The following is a 17,287-nucleotide window of genomic DNA, read 5'->3' as shown; positions in this document are numbered from 1 at the left end:
CCGCGATCGCCTGGAGCTGCTCCTCCGCGGCTACCGCTTCTTGCCGAGCGGCGGCTTGAGCACAGACGGCATCATAGATGGAACGCTGCACCGCGATGAAATTTGGGTTCGCCACCGCCATTGCCGCCACGGCCTCCTCACTCGCGCTCGCCGTAGATCGAGCCCTCCGCCAGCCGGTGCTGCTTCAGGAGGAACATGTTCTACCGTTGTTCCTCCTGCGCCCGCTGGAACGCTGACAAAGGCGTCGGCGTAGGCTGCACCTCCTCCATGGCGGCGTTGAACTGCGCATGCGCCTGCTCCATGATGAAGCCGACGCGCACATGAAGTGCGGGAGTCGGGGAGGAGTCGTCGGAGCTCGTCCCCATCGTGGTGTCGTCCTCATCATTGGCGACCTCGGGCGAGCTGGCCAGCAAGCCGGCTCCAATCCGCCTGGCATGACGGCTATGTCAGGCGGCGGCAAGCACTACTAGGAAAAGGGCTATAGCTGATATGGACATTAATGGCGCACCATGTATGTGGTGCGCCACTGCTATATAGCAGTGGTGCACCAGATACAGGTGCGCCATTATTAACATATTACTAATGGCGCACCTGGTGTATGGTGCGCCATTAGTGGTTTTAAAAAAAAAATTGTTAGCAGTGGCGCACCAGGGGATAGTGCGCCATTACTAGTTGACATAGTAATGGCGCACCACACCCACCGTGCGCCATTAGTAGTTTTGAAAAAAAATTGTTAGTAGTGGTTGGTGCACCACTACTAACAATTTTTTTTCAAAACTACTAATGGCGCACCACACACCAGGTGCGCCATTAGTAACCCTCCTGCTAAATGCACCCCCTGGACCGCCTTTTCAGTTTAAAAAAATAAAAGAAAATGATGAAAATGTCAAAAAAATAAAAGAAAATAAGTTTCCTATGTGATATGTGGTCTAGTTGTTGAGAAAATTTACAAATATGAATTTCGACTTTATTTGCAAAATCTCTCTGGAATTTAGTAAAATGGGCATAACTTTTGCATACGAACTCGGATTAAAAAGATTTTTATATGAAAAATCATCTACTCGAAAAGTTACATACGAATTGAACCGGGGGAACCCCGTTCAACATCTTCAAAATCCCCAAAAACCTAACAGAACGAAAGATACGGGGCTTTTAAGATCTAGAGGGGGAAAATGAAAAAAATTCAAACTTACTAGTGGCGCACCATTTGCTAGGTGCGCCACTAGTAACAGAAAAAAAATTGGTTTCAGAAAAAAATTTGATTTTTTTTCAAAATATGATACGTAATATGACCGGGAAGTTTGAAATATTTTTTCAAAATTTTATCACACTCATGAACATGAACAAAGTCCTAGACATCAACAAAGTTTAATAGGATTGATATGATAGATATATCAACAAGTGCCTGTGAAGTGAGCTGAACTGCGAAGTTAAGCGTGCTCGGGCTGGAGTAGTGTGGGGATGGGTGACCTTTTGGGAAGTTTGACCACGGAGTGCGATTTGACCTGAGATTAAGCCATAGTGACCCGAGATTAAGAAAAAAAGGAAAAAAAATTTGAAGTTTTTTTTGAAAAAATTTGAAAAAAAAAATTATGAAAAAAAATTTGAAAAAAAATATTAGTGATGGCGCACTTCTATGTGGTGCGCCATTACTAAGTCAGATAGTAATGGCGCACCAGATAGGCATAGTAATGGCGCACTATAGGTGCGCCATTACTATCTGGGATACTAATGGCGCACCAGAGGTGTGCCATTACTATTTTGTTAATAATGGCGTGATAATAGTGGCGCACCTATAGTGCGCCATTAATGGCAAAAACAGGTGCGCCACTAATTAGCCTTTTTCTAGTAGTGAAGGGCGGCCACCGTGTGCTTCATCTCTGGCGACAGACTGTCCCACAATGCTTTCCCGCTGGCGGTCATGGCGGATGCATTGCAAGGGAGGAGAATGTGGAGCGGATGGTGTTGTGGTGGGGAGAGACGGTGTGGCCGCCTTTATATAGCGGATTTCGGTGAGGCCATGCGTCCGGGTGTGTCAATGAGCGGCGCCGGAGTGGGTTTCTCGGCCGGCTAGCCTGCTTAATGGCAGCAGATGGAGGGACAACGTCATTGAACGGGCGCAGTAGATATCCGGCATTGAACAGGCGCGGACACCGGAGACGCGTCGCGGACGGCGCCAGTGCGCCGCTTCAATTGCGGAGGCAGTGAGAGGTCGCGTCCGCCCTGTGCCGTCTTCAATGTTGAGCGGCGCGCTCTACAGCAGCATGAATGCGGGTAGCTGGCACCAGGCAAGAGCGCGCGCGGGAGGGGGAGGGGTTTTTGGTGGGTCAAGGCGGTCAGAAAACGGGCTTGAGATGGGTCTGGACTCCCGTAAACCTCCCCGCGTTTGTCTTTTAGGCAGAAATCGCATCCCAACCGCTCCATGGACCGATACAGATCGGCGTTAAATGGCTTTCACGATCCGGACAGCACGGTTTGAACGGTTGCGAAAAGTTTGCGGGTCTGCTTTGAAAATGCCTTAAGAAAATAATTCACGAAATCAGTTGTGCCCGTGATGACTGACGACTTCACAGAATCAACCACATGCACGTGCGCGTTATAGCACGAGAAAACTAAAAGAATTCGGCGTTAGGGATGGAATTTCCACATGTATACATTCACGTGGCTCTTGTTCCATGTGACATTGATCACGTGGGCTTGCACCGCACCACACGTCTTGACTGTTAAATTACGAACCGCATGCTCGGACCGGGGTGATTTGGTTGAACGTTGATTAACCTGAAAATCTTTATTGACCACATATATTCCGTATAACATTTATAATGGTAGTTTAAAGAACGGTTTGAACTCTACTTTTAGAATCGGCCGACTGTTCAATTTCTGGAGCTTAGCTGTTGTAGAATGAATTAACGAACAGTATGAGCGTTGCATACGTCATTGCACACGGATCCATCAATGTAACCCATGTGCTGTGGGCTCGTCTTCTCCTGCCTCTCCACCGCGTGTTTCTCATGCTCAAGCCTTTGCGGCCGTCACACATACTCTTCCTCTCTCTGTGTGTCGTCGAGCGCTCCCGAGAGAGCCCATGATGATGCCCCCATGTCACCGCCAACTACGTCTGAAACTCGTAATGGGCTTTGAGTTGCATAATTGGGCCATGAGATGATATATGGGACACAAAGTGGGGGTACTGTGAGAAGTAAGCTTGATGTGCACATCAGTTGTATATTTGTTGAATACATATTTCTAACATATAATATAATTATGATTTTTCTGCAAAAGAATAGGCATTCATCTAAGTAGCTCTGAATTATGTTTGGACCGCCGTCCTACCGGAAAGAATTGGACACAGAGGATGGCTCTCTATGTCCAGAATGATAAAATCAACGGGAACATAACTTATATTAGCACTAATAAGATCACCATCAATCCTTCACACAAGCTATTACATAGTTGGAATCAACAAGATGGAGGTTAAGTTCAAAAGGTGACACTTGTTTCAATCCCAACACTTAATAAAGAGATTTAAGAATTGTAGAAACACTAGCACTGAGATCACGAAGAGCATAACAATCAAAATTATTAATGTAAATAATAATTATTTGTTCCCAACCATCCTCTAATTTTAAAGGGATAATGGCATCTTGATTATATTTCTCCGCTCCACCTTTTAAAACTGTTTGTGCTATATGTTCGGTAGTTTGTATGTTGCAAGCACTACTATTAGGCACTTCGATGATTTTTCTGAAACTTCTATAACTTCCGAGAGGGTACAATCATCATAATAAATTGAATTCCATCAACAAAAAAGAGTGTACACTACCAAGCATTTTTTCACATTTGCATGCTATGCGCAATTACAGGTTCAGTTTCAGCACACATTTTTTTCTTCTTTCTTCTGAAATGATAATTGTCTCCTAATTCTTTTCTAAGATGGCTTCAATATGTTTCAGAGTATGTCCATTGTTAAGTTCAGATGGTGTCAATCTATGCTTGATAAAATTTATTTCACTAGTAAGACTTTTAACTTTGTCAAAGAGAGTACATAGTTTATAAAAAAAGCATTCAAGTTCTTGATTTAGTTTTGGGTGGAAATACATTATTTAATCATTCCCATGAATCTAGTATATAAAGTATTACTCCCATATTAATTATTGTATGGATGATAAGGCCTATAATAATTATTTCCATTGACTAGGTAGTAGTACGTTTCATGTACGTATGATGCATGAATGATTATGACCCGCATGATATTTACTACTCCTATGCAGTTGATAATATGAAAAAGAAACGAATTTTTGTGGTAACGAAAACCATCCATGCATGCAGCCCCCCTGTAGTATATAGAAAGAAAAAAGACTTTTTTTAGGAAAAGAAAGAAAAAAGACTTAAGCAGCCGGATGGTGACCAATCAGCGAACGGCACCATGACGGGAGTATCCGGACCGAGCAAACAAGTTGACCATCAGACTCATGTCGCGCGCGCTCGAGCTCGGATCTCTACCAACCACCAACCTTCTTCCTAGCAGCGCACGTAGGCCCGCGCGACCAGGACCCATCCAACGCCCACCCCGCCACGGCGCTTCCCGGATCCACCTATATATTCCCCGCGCACCAAGTAGCAACTCCATTCACCAAACTAAGCAGCAAAGCAAGCTAGCAAATTACTAGCTCCTCCGTTTCTTCTTGCTCTACGCCAGGAAAGCTACCTAGCTCCACTTCGTTGAGCCAAGCCTTCCCTCTGCCTCCCACCTTCTTTGCTCCTAATCAAGGGTTAAACAACCTACCTAAAGGGAATGGGCAGCTTGGGCACCAACCCCATGTCCTTCTCCGCCATCCCCGACGACAAGGCGGCGTTCGAACCGCTCAACCCCGAAGATGTCCGTGCATACCTCCACAAGGCCGTCGACTTCATCTCCGACTACTACACCAACATCGAGTCCATGCCCGTTCTTCCTAACGTGAAGCCGGGATACCTGCAAGATGAACTCAGCGCATCCCCGCCGACCTACTCCGCGCCGTTCGACGTCACCATGAAGGAGCTCAGGACCTCCGTTGTCCCCGGCATGACGCACTGGGCTAGCCCCAACTTCTTCGCCTTCTTCCCCTCCACCAACAGCGCCGCTGCGATCGCCGGCGACCTCATCGCGTCGGCCATGAACACCGTCGGATTCACGTGGCAGGCTTCGCCTGCAGCGACTGAGATGGAGGTCCTCGCTCTCGACTGGCTTGCACAGCTCCTGCGCCTACCCACCACCTTCATGAACCGCACTAGCACTGGTCGTGGCACCGGCGGTGGCGTCATCCTCGGCACGACGAGCGAGGCAATGCTCGTCACGCTAGTCGCCGCCCGTGATGCGGCGCTGCGTCGGAGTGGCTCTGTCGGCGTGTCTAACATCCCACGGTTGGCTGTGTACGCTGCCGACCAGACCCACTCCACGTTCTTCAAGGCTTGTCGCCTCGCAGGCTTCGACCCCGCCAACATACGGTCCATCCCTACCGGGCCGGAAACCAACTATGGGCTCGACCCGGCAAAGCTTCTCGAGGTCATGCAAGCTGATGTCGATGCCGGTCTCGTGCCAACATATGTCTGCGCGACCGTGGGCACCACATCTTCCAACGCCGTCGACCCGGTGGGTGCCGTCGCGGATGTGGCCTCCATGTTCAATGCATGGGTCCACGTGGATGCTGCCTATGCTGGCAGTGCATGTATCTGCCCGGAGTTTCGCCATCATCTCGATGGGGTCGAGCGCGTGGACTCCATTAGCATGAGCCCACACAAATGGCTTCTCACATGCCTCGATTGCACATGTCTCTACGTCCGTGATGCTCACCGGCTGAGCGACTCGTTGGAGACCAACCCGGAGTACCTCAAGAACGACGCTACTGATTCTGGCGAGGTCACCGATCTTAAGGACATGCAGGTGGGCGTCGGCCGACGCTTCCGTGGGCTCAAGCTTTGGATGGTCATGCGCACCTATGGTACCGCAAAGCTCCAAGAGCACATCCGTAGTGACGTCGCCATGGCCAAGATGTTTGAAGATTTTGTCCATGCCGACGACAGGTTTGAGGTGGTCGTACCGAGGAACTTTGCTCTTGTGTGCTTTAGGATCAAGGGAAGTGGAGCCATGACGGAGGAGGATGCCGATGAGGCCAACCGCTTGCTAATGGAGAATCTCAACAAGACTGGCAAGGCTTATCTTGCCCACACGGTGGTCGGTGACAAATTTGTGCTCCGTTTCGCCGTTGGATCATCGCTGCAGGAGGAGAGGCATGTGAGAAGTGCATGGGACCTCATTAGAAAGACCACGAGCAGCCTCATGGATTAAGTGCACGGACCTAAACAAATCCCTATATTTAGGGTACAATTATTCTTTTAAATTTCTTGTTTTTTATTTTCCTTTGATTCTGACTATTATTTATTTGGACATGTGATTCCTATTCCTTTTTGTGATCTATATATATAGCAGGCCGGTACCAAAGAAATTGATTATAGACTGTAAAAGGGCTTATATTGAATAAACATGATATGATATTTTTTTTATTTGTTACTGTACTCTGCTAGCGAGTGACGAATGCATGCCCACGCATCTCGATCAAGAAATATATATACGTTGCACTCAATAGGATTTTAGGTTTCAAGATGCCAAACCGAAGCCGCCACTCGGTCACCGTGTGTTCTCAACTTTTCATCAATTAATTGGTCCTATCTACATGCCGTACAATTCCATCTCCAAAGTCAGATCGAACATATACTTGCAAGTCTGAATTAACGGTACTTGCACTGCAGCATCAGCAAAGCGAAAATACAGGGTCAGAGTTTTGACACGGATGTAAATAATTAACTAATCGGTTTAATTTACGTCCAACGTTTGATGCTGATTCGCAGATGAGAGAACGATCGACAAGTAGCTTAATTAAAGTTTGAATCAAACAAAGCAAAGCAGAAATACAAGTGGTCAAGTGGGAGTACTAGAGTAGGACAATACTACAGTAGTAAGGGACTGTTTACTGAATGGAACGATTGGTACTCGCAACCAGTCACCCATCCGTCACCCACCTGAAACTATACATAGATGATTTACTCGTGGGATTAGCTCTTTTATCAAGCAGGTTATTGCAGTCAGTTGTTGGTTTTGGTTTTATTTACGTTGGCTTGGGTTTTAGTTATGTTACGGTGGTGTTTATTTCATTTGTATATCGTGTTGGGCTGTAGTTGAGGCAATATTTACTCTGAGAAGATAGCGAAGTTGCTCGATCGGTGATTGTGATGTCCTTACACATTTGGGCCTTGGTGTAGCCTGTGTTGGTTGTGTGAGCCCCTGAAGAGTATTTGTAGCATTTGAGTGCTCCGCACCCCTATATGAACATTAAGTTTAAAAAAATACCGAGAAATTTCAAAAAAAAAAATCTTAAATTTTAGGATATGAAACAGGGTGCCCGATCTACATTCGTGTGAAATTTCGTGAAAAAATATCAGAAAACATATCTGCCCCAAGAAAGACAAAAAAAATTCTATGTATAGAAAAAAACTATTTGGATGGATTTTAGTTCGGACTTTATTTTCTTCACCAGGGATACATTTCCTCATATTTTTCTACGAAACTTCATCTGGGAGTAGATTGGACAACAAGTTTCATATCTCAAGATTTCAGTTTTTTTTTTTAATTTTCCTGCTATTTTTGAATTTAGTTTTTGTATAGGGGGGTGGGGCACCCAGGTGCTCCTGTGTGTTTCCCCCTTGAAAGCTCCTATTCTACGTTGAAATTGTAAAACTACTGCCATAACACTCACATGGGCCGAGCAATGAAGACTCTTGCTCAGCTCGGCTCCCGGCTCCGCCCCCCTCGCTTATTTTTTTCCCGCTTACTTCACTCTCTGCTAGTTTAGAAAACAAAATGGCTATCAATTTTTAAATTCTGAACAAGTTAGTTAAATGAAAATGTGTTCACAGTTTTTAGAAAATGTAATGAATTAAAAAGCCATGAATTTGACAAAAATCATGATTTCAAAAATCATGAATTTCTTCAAACCTTTGAAAAGGGGTGCACGAATCTGAAAATATTCACAAACTGAAAAGTGTTCACGAACTTTATAATTATTCATGAATTTGAAAAAAAAGTCGTATATTTAAAAAACATTCATATTTTTAAATAGTATTCATGAATTATAATGTGAAAAATAAAAAGAAGGAATAAAGAGAAAAAGAAAAATAATAGAAAAGAAATAAAAAAAACCAAGCAATAGATTCCAAAAAACACCAGTCGGCCCAATACAACTAGGTGTGTGTTACTCTCAACCAATGACACACACCCTTATAGACAGGGCCCATAGTGACCCCCACATCCCGCTATGCATGCGGAGGCTCCTAATCTAGGGAGCGCTAGGTGTTTTTTCTTTGGAGTGAATGAGAGTACATGACCATCTTCGGGGTGTCCTTCGCAGAGTCCACCTCGTTTCCGGAGTCGGCGGAGAAGAACTGGAGCCTCAGCCGGGGGTGTCGACGCGGCGCAGGATGAGGAGGAGGAGATCATCGCGGAGGGCGCTGATCCTGTCGTCGCTGCCGCCGCGGACCGCCTTCGGCGGCCGCCGGCGTGAGACCCGACACATCCCGCGTCCCCTGGCCATGGGTGAACTGCGCGGCCTACGGATCGAGTAATGTTGCTGGCTCGATGTCGCGGACCATGAACTGGAGCTTGTTGAAATATGTTTTAATCCCGAACGTGTAGGGCATGGAGTTGTTGCGATTGATTTCCCTGTGTATAGTTGTGATTGATACGGCTCAACTTTCAAGTTCTATCTTTATTTATTTTTTTGACATCAAAGTGTGTTGGAACTTTCAAGTTCTATCTGAACAGACTGCATCTCTCCCTATAATCTATTCGTGAAGTCTGTTTTAAACCGTGAGCTTGTATAGCGCGATGCAAACGAATCACCGCGCTTAAATCTCTGAAATCGATATCCTGTACTCATCGATCTTGTTCAAACTAAACCCTAGATCCGTTTGGCGCACCGGGAAAAAGATGATCTAGGATGGGATCAAACGAAAATCTAACTCACTACATTGGCCTCACCAGTTATATCCATGCTCTATCCCAATCCTGCGTGGGTGTGCTAGACGCCAACTGATCCCAATCAGGATTAGTCAGCTCCCCAACCGTGTGATCTAACACCAACACAGCCGCACCAAAACGCGCCACCACCACCACCTAACACACCCAACGCCACGCTCGAGCGACAGCAGCTCGACGCGCAGACAAGGACGCAGGCAACGGCCCAACCTTGATGGAACCAAGCAGCCACGCCAAAACGTCGCCGCAACCGTCATCGAGAATAAAGGTCCCCGAGGCCACCCCCACGACACAAGCATAAAGGTCCCCGCCGCCAACGTCAGCCGCTTCGCCCTACAACTTCCTCCGACGTCGGGAAGAGGATTGGAGGTTCTTTTGGTGGCAGCGCTAGGTTCACCGATCGTCTGAGGACCAAGCAATCACACGAGGCACGACACCGAGATTTGTTAACGAGGTTCACCGATATGGCTACATCCCCGTGGCCTGACTATGGGCGCTCCTCCCCTTGACACCGCTACAATACCGCACCCGGTCGCCCTGGACACCGGCACATGCCGCCGGCTTCCCCTGCATTCCGGTGCTATTATGTTAGCATAGGTTACATCGCGTGTCTACCCCGCTATATATGAGAGGCCTAGGATACAAGTGTCCTACTAGGACATGACTCCACATCCTATGTAAACACAATACTCATAGTCCAACTGTAACCTACCTTGGACACAATATTCGACACAACTCTAACACGGTTGATGAGGCCGATGTTATTGTCGGCGGAGAAGAACTGGAGCCTCAGCCGGCGGAGCCTCGAGGGAGCGTCCAGCAAGAGGCGGCTCTGGATGAAGCTGGTCAGGGCGCGCATGGCGCGGCGCTCGTACCTCATCAAGTTAGCCACGACCCTCTCCTCATCCGTGGCGTCGGCGAGTCGGAGATGGAGGCGGAGCCAGCGGCAGTAGCGCTCCGGGAGCACGTCAAAGACACTGAAGTCCATGGCAGGGAGCTCGGGGGGAAGGCGGGACCAGCGCCTGGACAGCAACGCAGTGCCGAGCGCCGTGCGGGTGTCGACGCGGCGCAGGATGAGGAGGAGGAGATCATCGGGGAGGGCGCTGATCCTGTCTTCGCCGCCGCCGCGGACCGCCTTCGGCGGGCGCCGGCGTGAGACCCGACCCGTCCCGCGCCCCCTTGCCATGGGTGAACTGCGCGACCTACGGATCGAGTAATGTTGCTGGCTTGATGTCGCGGACGATTAACTGGAGCCTGTTGAAATATGTTTTAATCCCTTACGTGTTGGGCATGGAGTTGTTACGATTGATTTCCCTGCGTATTGTTGTGATTGATACGGCTCAACTTTCAAGTTCTATCTGAACAGATTGCATCTCCCTGTAATCTACTATTCGTGAAGTCTGGTTTAAACCCTAAGCTTGTATAGCGCGACGCAAACGAATCATCGCGCTTAAATCTCTGAAATCGATACTCTGTACTCATCGATCTCGGCCAAACCCTGGATCTGTTTGGCGCACCGGGAAAACAATGATCTAGGATGGGATCAATCAATTACATTGGCCCCACCAGTCATATCCATGCTCTATCCCAATCCTCCCTCTGTAAATGGGGCGTGCTAGGCGCCAACAGGCTCATCCCAACCCAGGATCAGTCGGTGTGATCTGACGCCAGCCTCACCGCACCAAAGCGTGCCACCACCACCTAGCACACCCAACGCCACGCTCGAGCGGCAGCAGCTCGGCGCGCAGACGAGGAGGAAGGCCATGGCCCAGCCTTCATGGAACTGAGCAGCCGTGCGAAAACATCGCCACAACCGTCACCGAGGGGCTCTGCCATGCCCGAGGCCACCCCCACGACAATAAAGGTCCCCGCTGTCAGTTGTAGTGGCTTCACCCCGCAGCTTCCTCCAACGACGACAAAGAGGATAGCAGGTTTTTGGGTGCCGGCGCTAGGTTTCATGGTCCGCCCGAGTCGCTTGCACGTGACCCCACGCGCGGGGGGGGGGGGGGGGGGGGGACTCATTTTAAATTTTCGTCCTTTGAGTATCAAGATTTTGTATGTTGAAGTGTAGTCCCATCACACATCAAGTATGGTGCTACCATAAAAAAGTATGGTGCTCAAAGTTTTTTTTTAATTTTTTGTGAGAGGTCGTTCAAAATTTCAGCGCTATACAGAACGAGTTGACGGAGCATTTTGTAGCAAAAGTTAAGAATTTACAGTTCCAAAGGTTTGCCACAACATCATAATGTTCCTTACGTATGCTAAGCTTTCACTGTTTCAATTCCACCACACCAAAATTATCCATTCCTGCGTGTAAAGGGGGCCCAAGGTAAAAAGGAAACAGAGCTGCAGTGCCATTTCCCCCCATCCTTATGATTTACAGAGTTGACAGAGTTGTCCTTATAACTAACTAACCCAAACATCCAATGTACACTTAGTAACTAACCCTATCCAACCTTCCAGATGTACACTCCGATTTCAACCTTGTACATTTCAAGGCTATAGACCTAGGAAACGTGAAACGCGGTCGGCAAGATTGGCGATGACGAACCCAGAAAATACCTGCAAAGGCAGAACAGTAGACAGTAAAACAAATGGCAAATGCAAGTAAGAGTGATCTTGAGCAGGCAAAGAGGTTCAGAGAACTGAACATGGGGATACAAATAGCTATTTCAGCTTTGGAAATGATAACAGTAGTTTTCATCAGTGTTTGTGCATCAGAAGTGGTTAGAATTATAGCTTTTCAACAAAACCTGAAATTAAAAACCTGAGATGCAGGGCAAAACAATTAGTTACCTGGACAGAACCAAAAATATAGACTGCTGAATAATGTCGACCGTGGATGACCATGTCAGCAACCATCGCTAGTGGAATTGTGAGCGACATGCCTAACGTGGCCACCAAGGGATTAGTCCAAACAACAGAGAGAGCCCTGCGCAGAAGTTCTGTTGTCAAAACACCGCAGTTATGCAATATTGTTAAAAAAACATTAGCCTTCTGCTAATGCGTACCAGAAGTAGTCTGATAGCACGCTCCCAATAAGGCCATTTGCCAGCACCACTTCATCCACTTTAGCTGAGTGGGGCATTGTAAACTTTGGCTCAATGCCAAGTGCAGTTAATGGCCAGACTGAAAAGACACAAGCACTTCAGCATATTGGTATATTTAGACCAAGAAGAACAAACTATAAATACATGCAAAGTGCATGTGGACCTCGACCCAAAACTATTCCTGACCGATTCAACCAAAATACCAAATAAAATACTGGCATGCACAACATAAAGAACATTTTGGATCATGAATGAGTGAATACAGCCAGTCCCTGTAGCTTTCGATGAGACTCACATCCAATGCCATAAGGCTTGTATGTCAGCAGTTTATCTTTAGTACATGCTACTTATATCAATGAATATTTAAATACTGAGTGCTATTGGAACAATAAAATGTGCAAAAAGGAATAACTTACCAAGCCACCAGAGAAGACAAAGACTGAAAAGTCCGAGAAAACCAAACAGTTTTTGGACATCAACCTTTTCTGATCCTTCTCCTCCAGCAAACTTTTTGAGAAGCACTGGAATGATGCGAAACAATAAGGATCAGGCATTGAACTGAGAACACTCGACTAAAACTGAACAGAAGAGTGCAACAACCAACCAGTGAAAAGACCATATGACATAGCTGACATAAGACCAAACATGTCACCTAGAAGAGTCCTCTGTGTGGCCCTGCGGTTGTAAAGCTCAAGAATTAGACAGTTGGCAAAGCGATGAGTTTATCCCCAAAGTTCCATGCTCATTAAAACAGGCTCATTAATTGCCCCATGAAATAGGAATACCAAATGTTTTTAGTTTCTCCTTCTTAAGAAAAATAATTTGATTGCAGCTAACCATCTTTACTAAAAAGAAAGCAAGTGCACAGCTGAGAAGCTAATTAAGTATGGACAATATACAGCCCACTTGGCAGTTGGTACCTATGCACAGCTGAGAAGCTAAATTAAGTATGGACAGTATACAGCCCACTTGGCAGTTGGTACCAATGCACAGCTGAGAAGCTTAATTGCCAGGGTAAACCCACTCACCCTGAATTGCTTACTTCTGATTCATCTGTTGCCCAAGTCTGGCCCATAGTTGTCATTGCCACACCAGCCATGCTAACAAAAACAGCAATAACTTTGGCAGCATTTATGGAATCTTGGCCAAGTAGCACACCAATGAAAAGGGTGAAGAGTCCCGAAGTTGAAGATAGTACAGTAGTGCTTGCCACACTAGTTCTTGCAAGTGCAGCATTTGACAAATACTGCATCCAAAGCATAAGAGACGATGAGTAACCGTTTCGATCAAAATACTGTCTATATGACTGAAATCAAACTATTTCATTGATCTTAAGTAACAGGCAAGATAACTGGAAATTTACCTCTGTGACAAACCATATGGGACAAAGGTACAACCCATAAATTGCAATCTCCTTGGTGGAAAGCTGTTGCTCCTTCAAAACATCACCCTCACATTCACCAATTCCACAGATGAGCGGTTTCGTCTCTTCTAGTACAGGAAGGTCCACATCAGTAATCTTTATCACCACGGTTTTCTGTGGTTCCATTTCCAGCATCTTCTGAAATTCACCATTCTTCAGAGGAGCACTACCGCCAAAGGAAGATTTGCTCGCGATTTTTGAGGCTTTGCTGCTTCCAGAATTCCTTCTCAACAATCTGTATATAAAATCCTTGAGAAATGCCAACGGGATGTAGATGACCATAAGGGAGGCCCCCAAGTAAGTAATTGCGAATGGTTGCTTGTAGTTAGCGAATATCCCCTGCACACAGAGGTTCGGTTCAGGTAGTAAAGTTAAATTTTACTTCATTTGACTACAGTTTTTTATAAAAAGGAACAAAACAAACTTTCATTTAAGAGTAAAAAGCATATGCTCTCCTGATGAACTAGTATGGTGGGTTCACATGATGTTCTTCAGTTAAATGCAAAACAAACTTTCATGTAAGGGTAAGACGCGTATGCTCTCATGATGAACTGGTAGGGTTGGTCCATGTAATGCTCTTCAGTAAAATGTAACTACTGATTGCCAAAACTGAGTTAAGGTTCCTTGCAATGATGCATTAGGTGAGCAAGAATATCACAACCACCTACACTCTGGCAGGTATTGGTGATGCAAAGTGCCAGCAACCAACTCAAGCAAACTAGCATTTGCAAGGTAAGGACTGAAATGTTGACAGATGCACGCATCCACGGAGCATTCACGGCAATTTTTCCTTTTACAGACATCCATCCACATACGCAACAAGTTTGTACGGCAAATTCCTCCCGGACACCCGGTGGCAAAAACCACCAAATCGAGGTGGAAAAATAGCAGAAGAACTAAAAACATATCCATGTGCAGGGTCGGTCGTATTCTACAGCGTGAGCAATTATCTATCGCAACATTAAACAATTCAGATGAAGAATAAATGCCAGACAGAAGGCCTGCGGACATTATCAAACAAGAGCAGCCAAGATCCAGGCCTCGAATAAACAACAATAATGATAAAGTAGAGAAAAGGAACATCCAAGCATGTGAGGAGGAGGGGGAAAAAGGTCGGCTTGACAGGAGCATACCTGCGTGACCTCGGCGGAGGTGACCCATATGAGCACGACGGCGACGATGAGGACCAGCCCAGCCCGGTACTTGAGGTTGGGACCCATGCCGCCGCGGCTCGCCCTCCGATCCTGCTGCTGCTGCTGCTGTGCTGGAAGAGGAGGCGGCGGCGGAGACGAGCAATTTAACCACGCGGCGTGTGGGGAGTGGGGGAGTGGAGTTCACCTGCCCGGCCACATGCTTGCGGTGGACTGGGTGGGTGAGCTCCGCGTTGGCACCCCCGGCCTCATCGCCCGCCCCCCTTCGCTCCCCACGAAAAGAGAGTCGGCTTCCACGAGGAGGAAGAGGAGAACGGTTTTGGGGGCGGGGCTGGGGTAAAGCCGGGGTGACCTACCACCGGAAGTTTCCACTCGATTGGAGGCAGACGAGGAGTCAAGCGACGGGAAGCGCACGCGCGCGCGGCGGTGCACGGCACGGCGAAGGTGGCGAGCTTTTTTGGAGGGGATCGGGCCGGGGTGGTGGCGCGCGCGCGCTGGGGTGGGCGGGGGTATTTCAGGCGTTGCCGCGGGGGAGTCCGGGTGGCGGGCGGTGTCGGTCGGGACTCTGGTTCTCGGGGGTGCCGGATACGGACGGGGCGGGCGTTGTGAGATTCGATTGGGACCCGGTGAGCGCGTGCGGTGCGAGGCCCGGTTCCGATCGAGGGGGGTGGAAGCTGTGTCACGCGTTGGGGATTGTGGTGGGGAAGTGTGTGATGATGAGTGGCGTGCGTGTTCAAAAGAAAAAATATAGTGGCGTGCGTGCTATCGGACGTCCCGCTCACGGTGCTGGAAAAGGTACGGTGGGTTAGGCCGTTGGCAGTACGTTAGCGCTGCCGAGTCAGGTTCGTTGGTCAACTAGCATTTGGTCGACGGCTCGGTGGGTTACGCGAGCAGCAATATATCTTAACCATGTCGATGTGGTTCGCTAGCGTTTCACTCAAAGTTGTGGAGCGAGTCAAGAAACACTTGATACGTGGAGTGGATAAGTAAGCAAAGTGTTTTTAATACAGTCGATCTTGGCTCGGCGTGACAGCGTCAGGTTTACTGACTTGGCGTGCGTGGCGTTTATTAGTCGAGCGAGTTAAGGGACTCTTCTTCCGTGCGAGTCAAGGATCTTTGCCAGCCTCTGCTCGGACGGCTCCCCTGCTTTGCAGCTGGCTTTGATATAGCTGCACTGCAAATCCAAACGCGTGAGTGAACATCGCTTAGGCTGAATTTTAAACATAATGCAAAATAAAGTAGATTTGGCGCCTTACTGGTTGGGAACAAAGTTTGCTATCGTCGACTTCCTGATTCGGTGGACCATGACTTGCCCTCTACTCCCTCCGTTCCTAAATAGTTGTCTTTCTAGAGATTTCAAATGGTCACCACGTACGGATGTATATAGACATATTTTAGAGTGTAGATTCACTCATTTTGCTCCGTATGTAGTCACCATTTGAAACCTCTAGAAAGACAACTATTTAGGAACGGAGGGAGTACAACATTAGTTGTGATTACCTGGCTTCTACTGGTACTTGGAACGGGACGGTTTTCTAACTAACCTTCCTACTATATTAGACCGATGGATCACACTCCCTTTGTCTAAAAATAAGTGTTTCAATTTTAATATAATTTTGTATTCAAGTTAGTATAAAATTGAGACATTTATTTTAGGACGGAGGGAGTAGAATAATAGATGCTTCACGAAGCATTCAAGTTACAGCAACGAGGCCACGCCGACGACCGCCACCCTCACGCGTGCACAGCTGGTTCAATGATAAGTGAAGAAGACGAGCAATTCAGGTACGACAGACACATCTGTGCGTACATCAAAGATAGCATGTTCCCCGTCCCTGAAACTCACACATAAATGAGATGACATGCAGCTATTGTGAAAATTATAGGATAGATGAATATTGTGTTGTATGTTGTATTGATCTGACCCTCATATGCGGTATATATAGAATACATGAGGTGTAGAGGCTTGGAGTACAAGATAAGTAATACATGTTTTAAACCTATTCGATCTACTCCTTATCTCTATCTTTAAACCCAAACTATATTCTAACATTCCCCCTCAGTCGTAGCGGGAGTGAAACGGACGTTTGCGACTGGATTTGAAGCATCGTGCTCACGTTGTCTGCTCACGTCGTCTTCTCCGCTTTACCATCAATCACCTGCATCTCTGATGGGTCGACACCTGGGGCGGTGACTGCGTCCCCTTCCAGTGCCTTCCTTGTTTCTCCTCTATTCCCTCCCGCAGTCACATCGGGAGAGGCGTGGATGCTAGTGACGACTCGGACGCTGTTGACTGGAGTTGTTGCCGATGAGTTGTTGTAGACGTAGCCCTGTATGTCGATGTCGAGGTAGCCGATCATGATGTAGCCGTGGTCGATGATGTAGTCGTCGTGCATGATGAAGCCGCACAAAGCCGGAGGCGCAAAAAAAATGCGCTATGTTGTAGATGACGGAGCTGCAGTCGTGGACCATGCACCTTGCGGATGTCAGAGGATGCCGTCAGCGATGAGTCCACCGGTTTTGCCAGGACCGGAGGAAACACATCGAGCACACATCGGTTTTGTCAGAACCGTGTGGCCGTGTAGGCTGGTCA

At 47.4% G+C, this 17,287-nt stretch overlaps 2 protein-coding genes across 2 annotated transcripts; one reads left to right on the top strand and one right to left on the bottom strand.

Annotated features, from left to right (window-relative positions):
- The first annotated feature begins 4,623 nt into the window (after positions 1-4,623).
- On the top strand, positions 4,624-7,513 carry LOC109759289 (tryptophan decarboxylase 1). The gene has a single exon (XM_020318110.3). The coding sequence runs from the start codon at positions 4,796-4,798 to the stop codon at positions 6,326-6,328; it is 1,533 nt and encodes a 510-aa protein (XP_020173699.1). The 5' UTR covers positions 4,624-4,795; the 3' UTR covers positions 6,329-7,513.
- A 3,748-nt stretch (positions 7,514-11,261) lies between these two features.
- On the bottom strand, positions 11,262-15,382 carry LOC109759293 (uncharacterized vacuolar membrane protein YML018C). Its single transcript, XM_020318115.4, has 8 exons — positions 14,677-15,382; positions 13,484-13,882; positions 13,149-13,366; positions 12,725-12,795; positions 12,537-12,641; positions 12,082-12,199; positions 11,867-12,002; positions 11,262-11,632 (listed from the first exon to the last, which is right to left on the bottom strand). Exons 1-8 carry the CDS (start codon positions 14,761-14,763, stop codon positions 11,570-11,572), a joined length of 1,197 nt encoding a protein of 398 aa, XP_020173704.1. The 5' UTR covers positions 14,764-15,382; the 3' UTR covers positions 11,262-11,569.
- Positions 15,383-17,287: the final 1,905 nt, after the last annotated feature.

This window comes from Aegilops tauschii, chromosome 2 (assembly GCF_002575655.3).
Source record: "Aegilops tauschii subsp. strangulata cultivar AL8/78 chromosome 2, Aet v6.0, whole genome shotgun sequence".
NCBI lineage: Eukaryota > Viridiplantae > Streptophyta > Magnoliopsida > Poales > Poaceae > Aegilops > Aegilops tauschii.
This window is presented reverse-complemented; position numbering and strand designations above follow the sequence as displayed.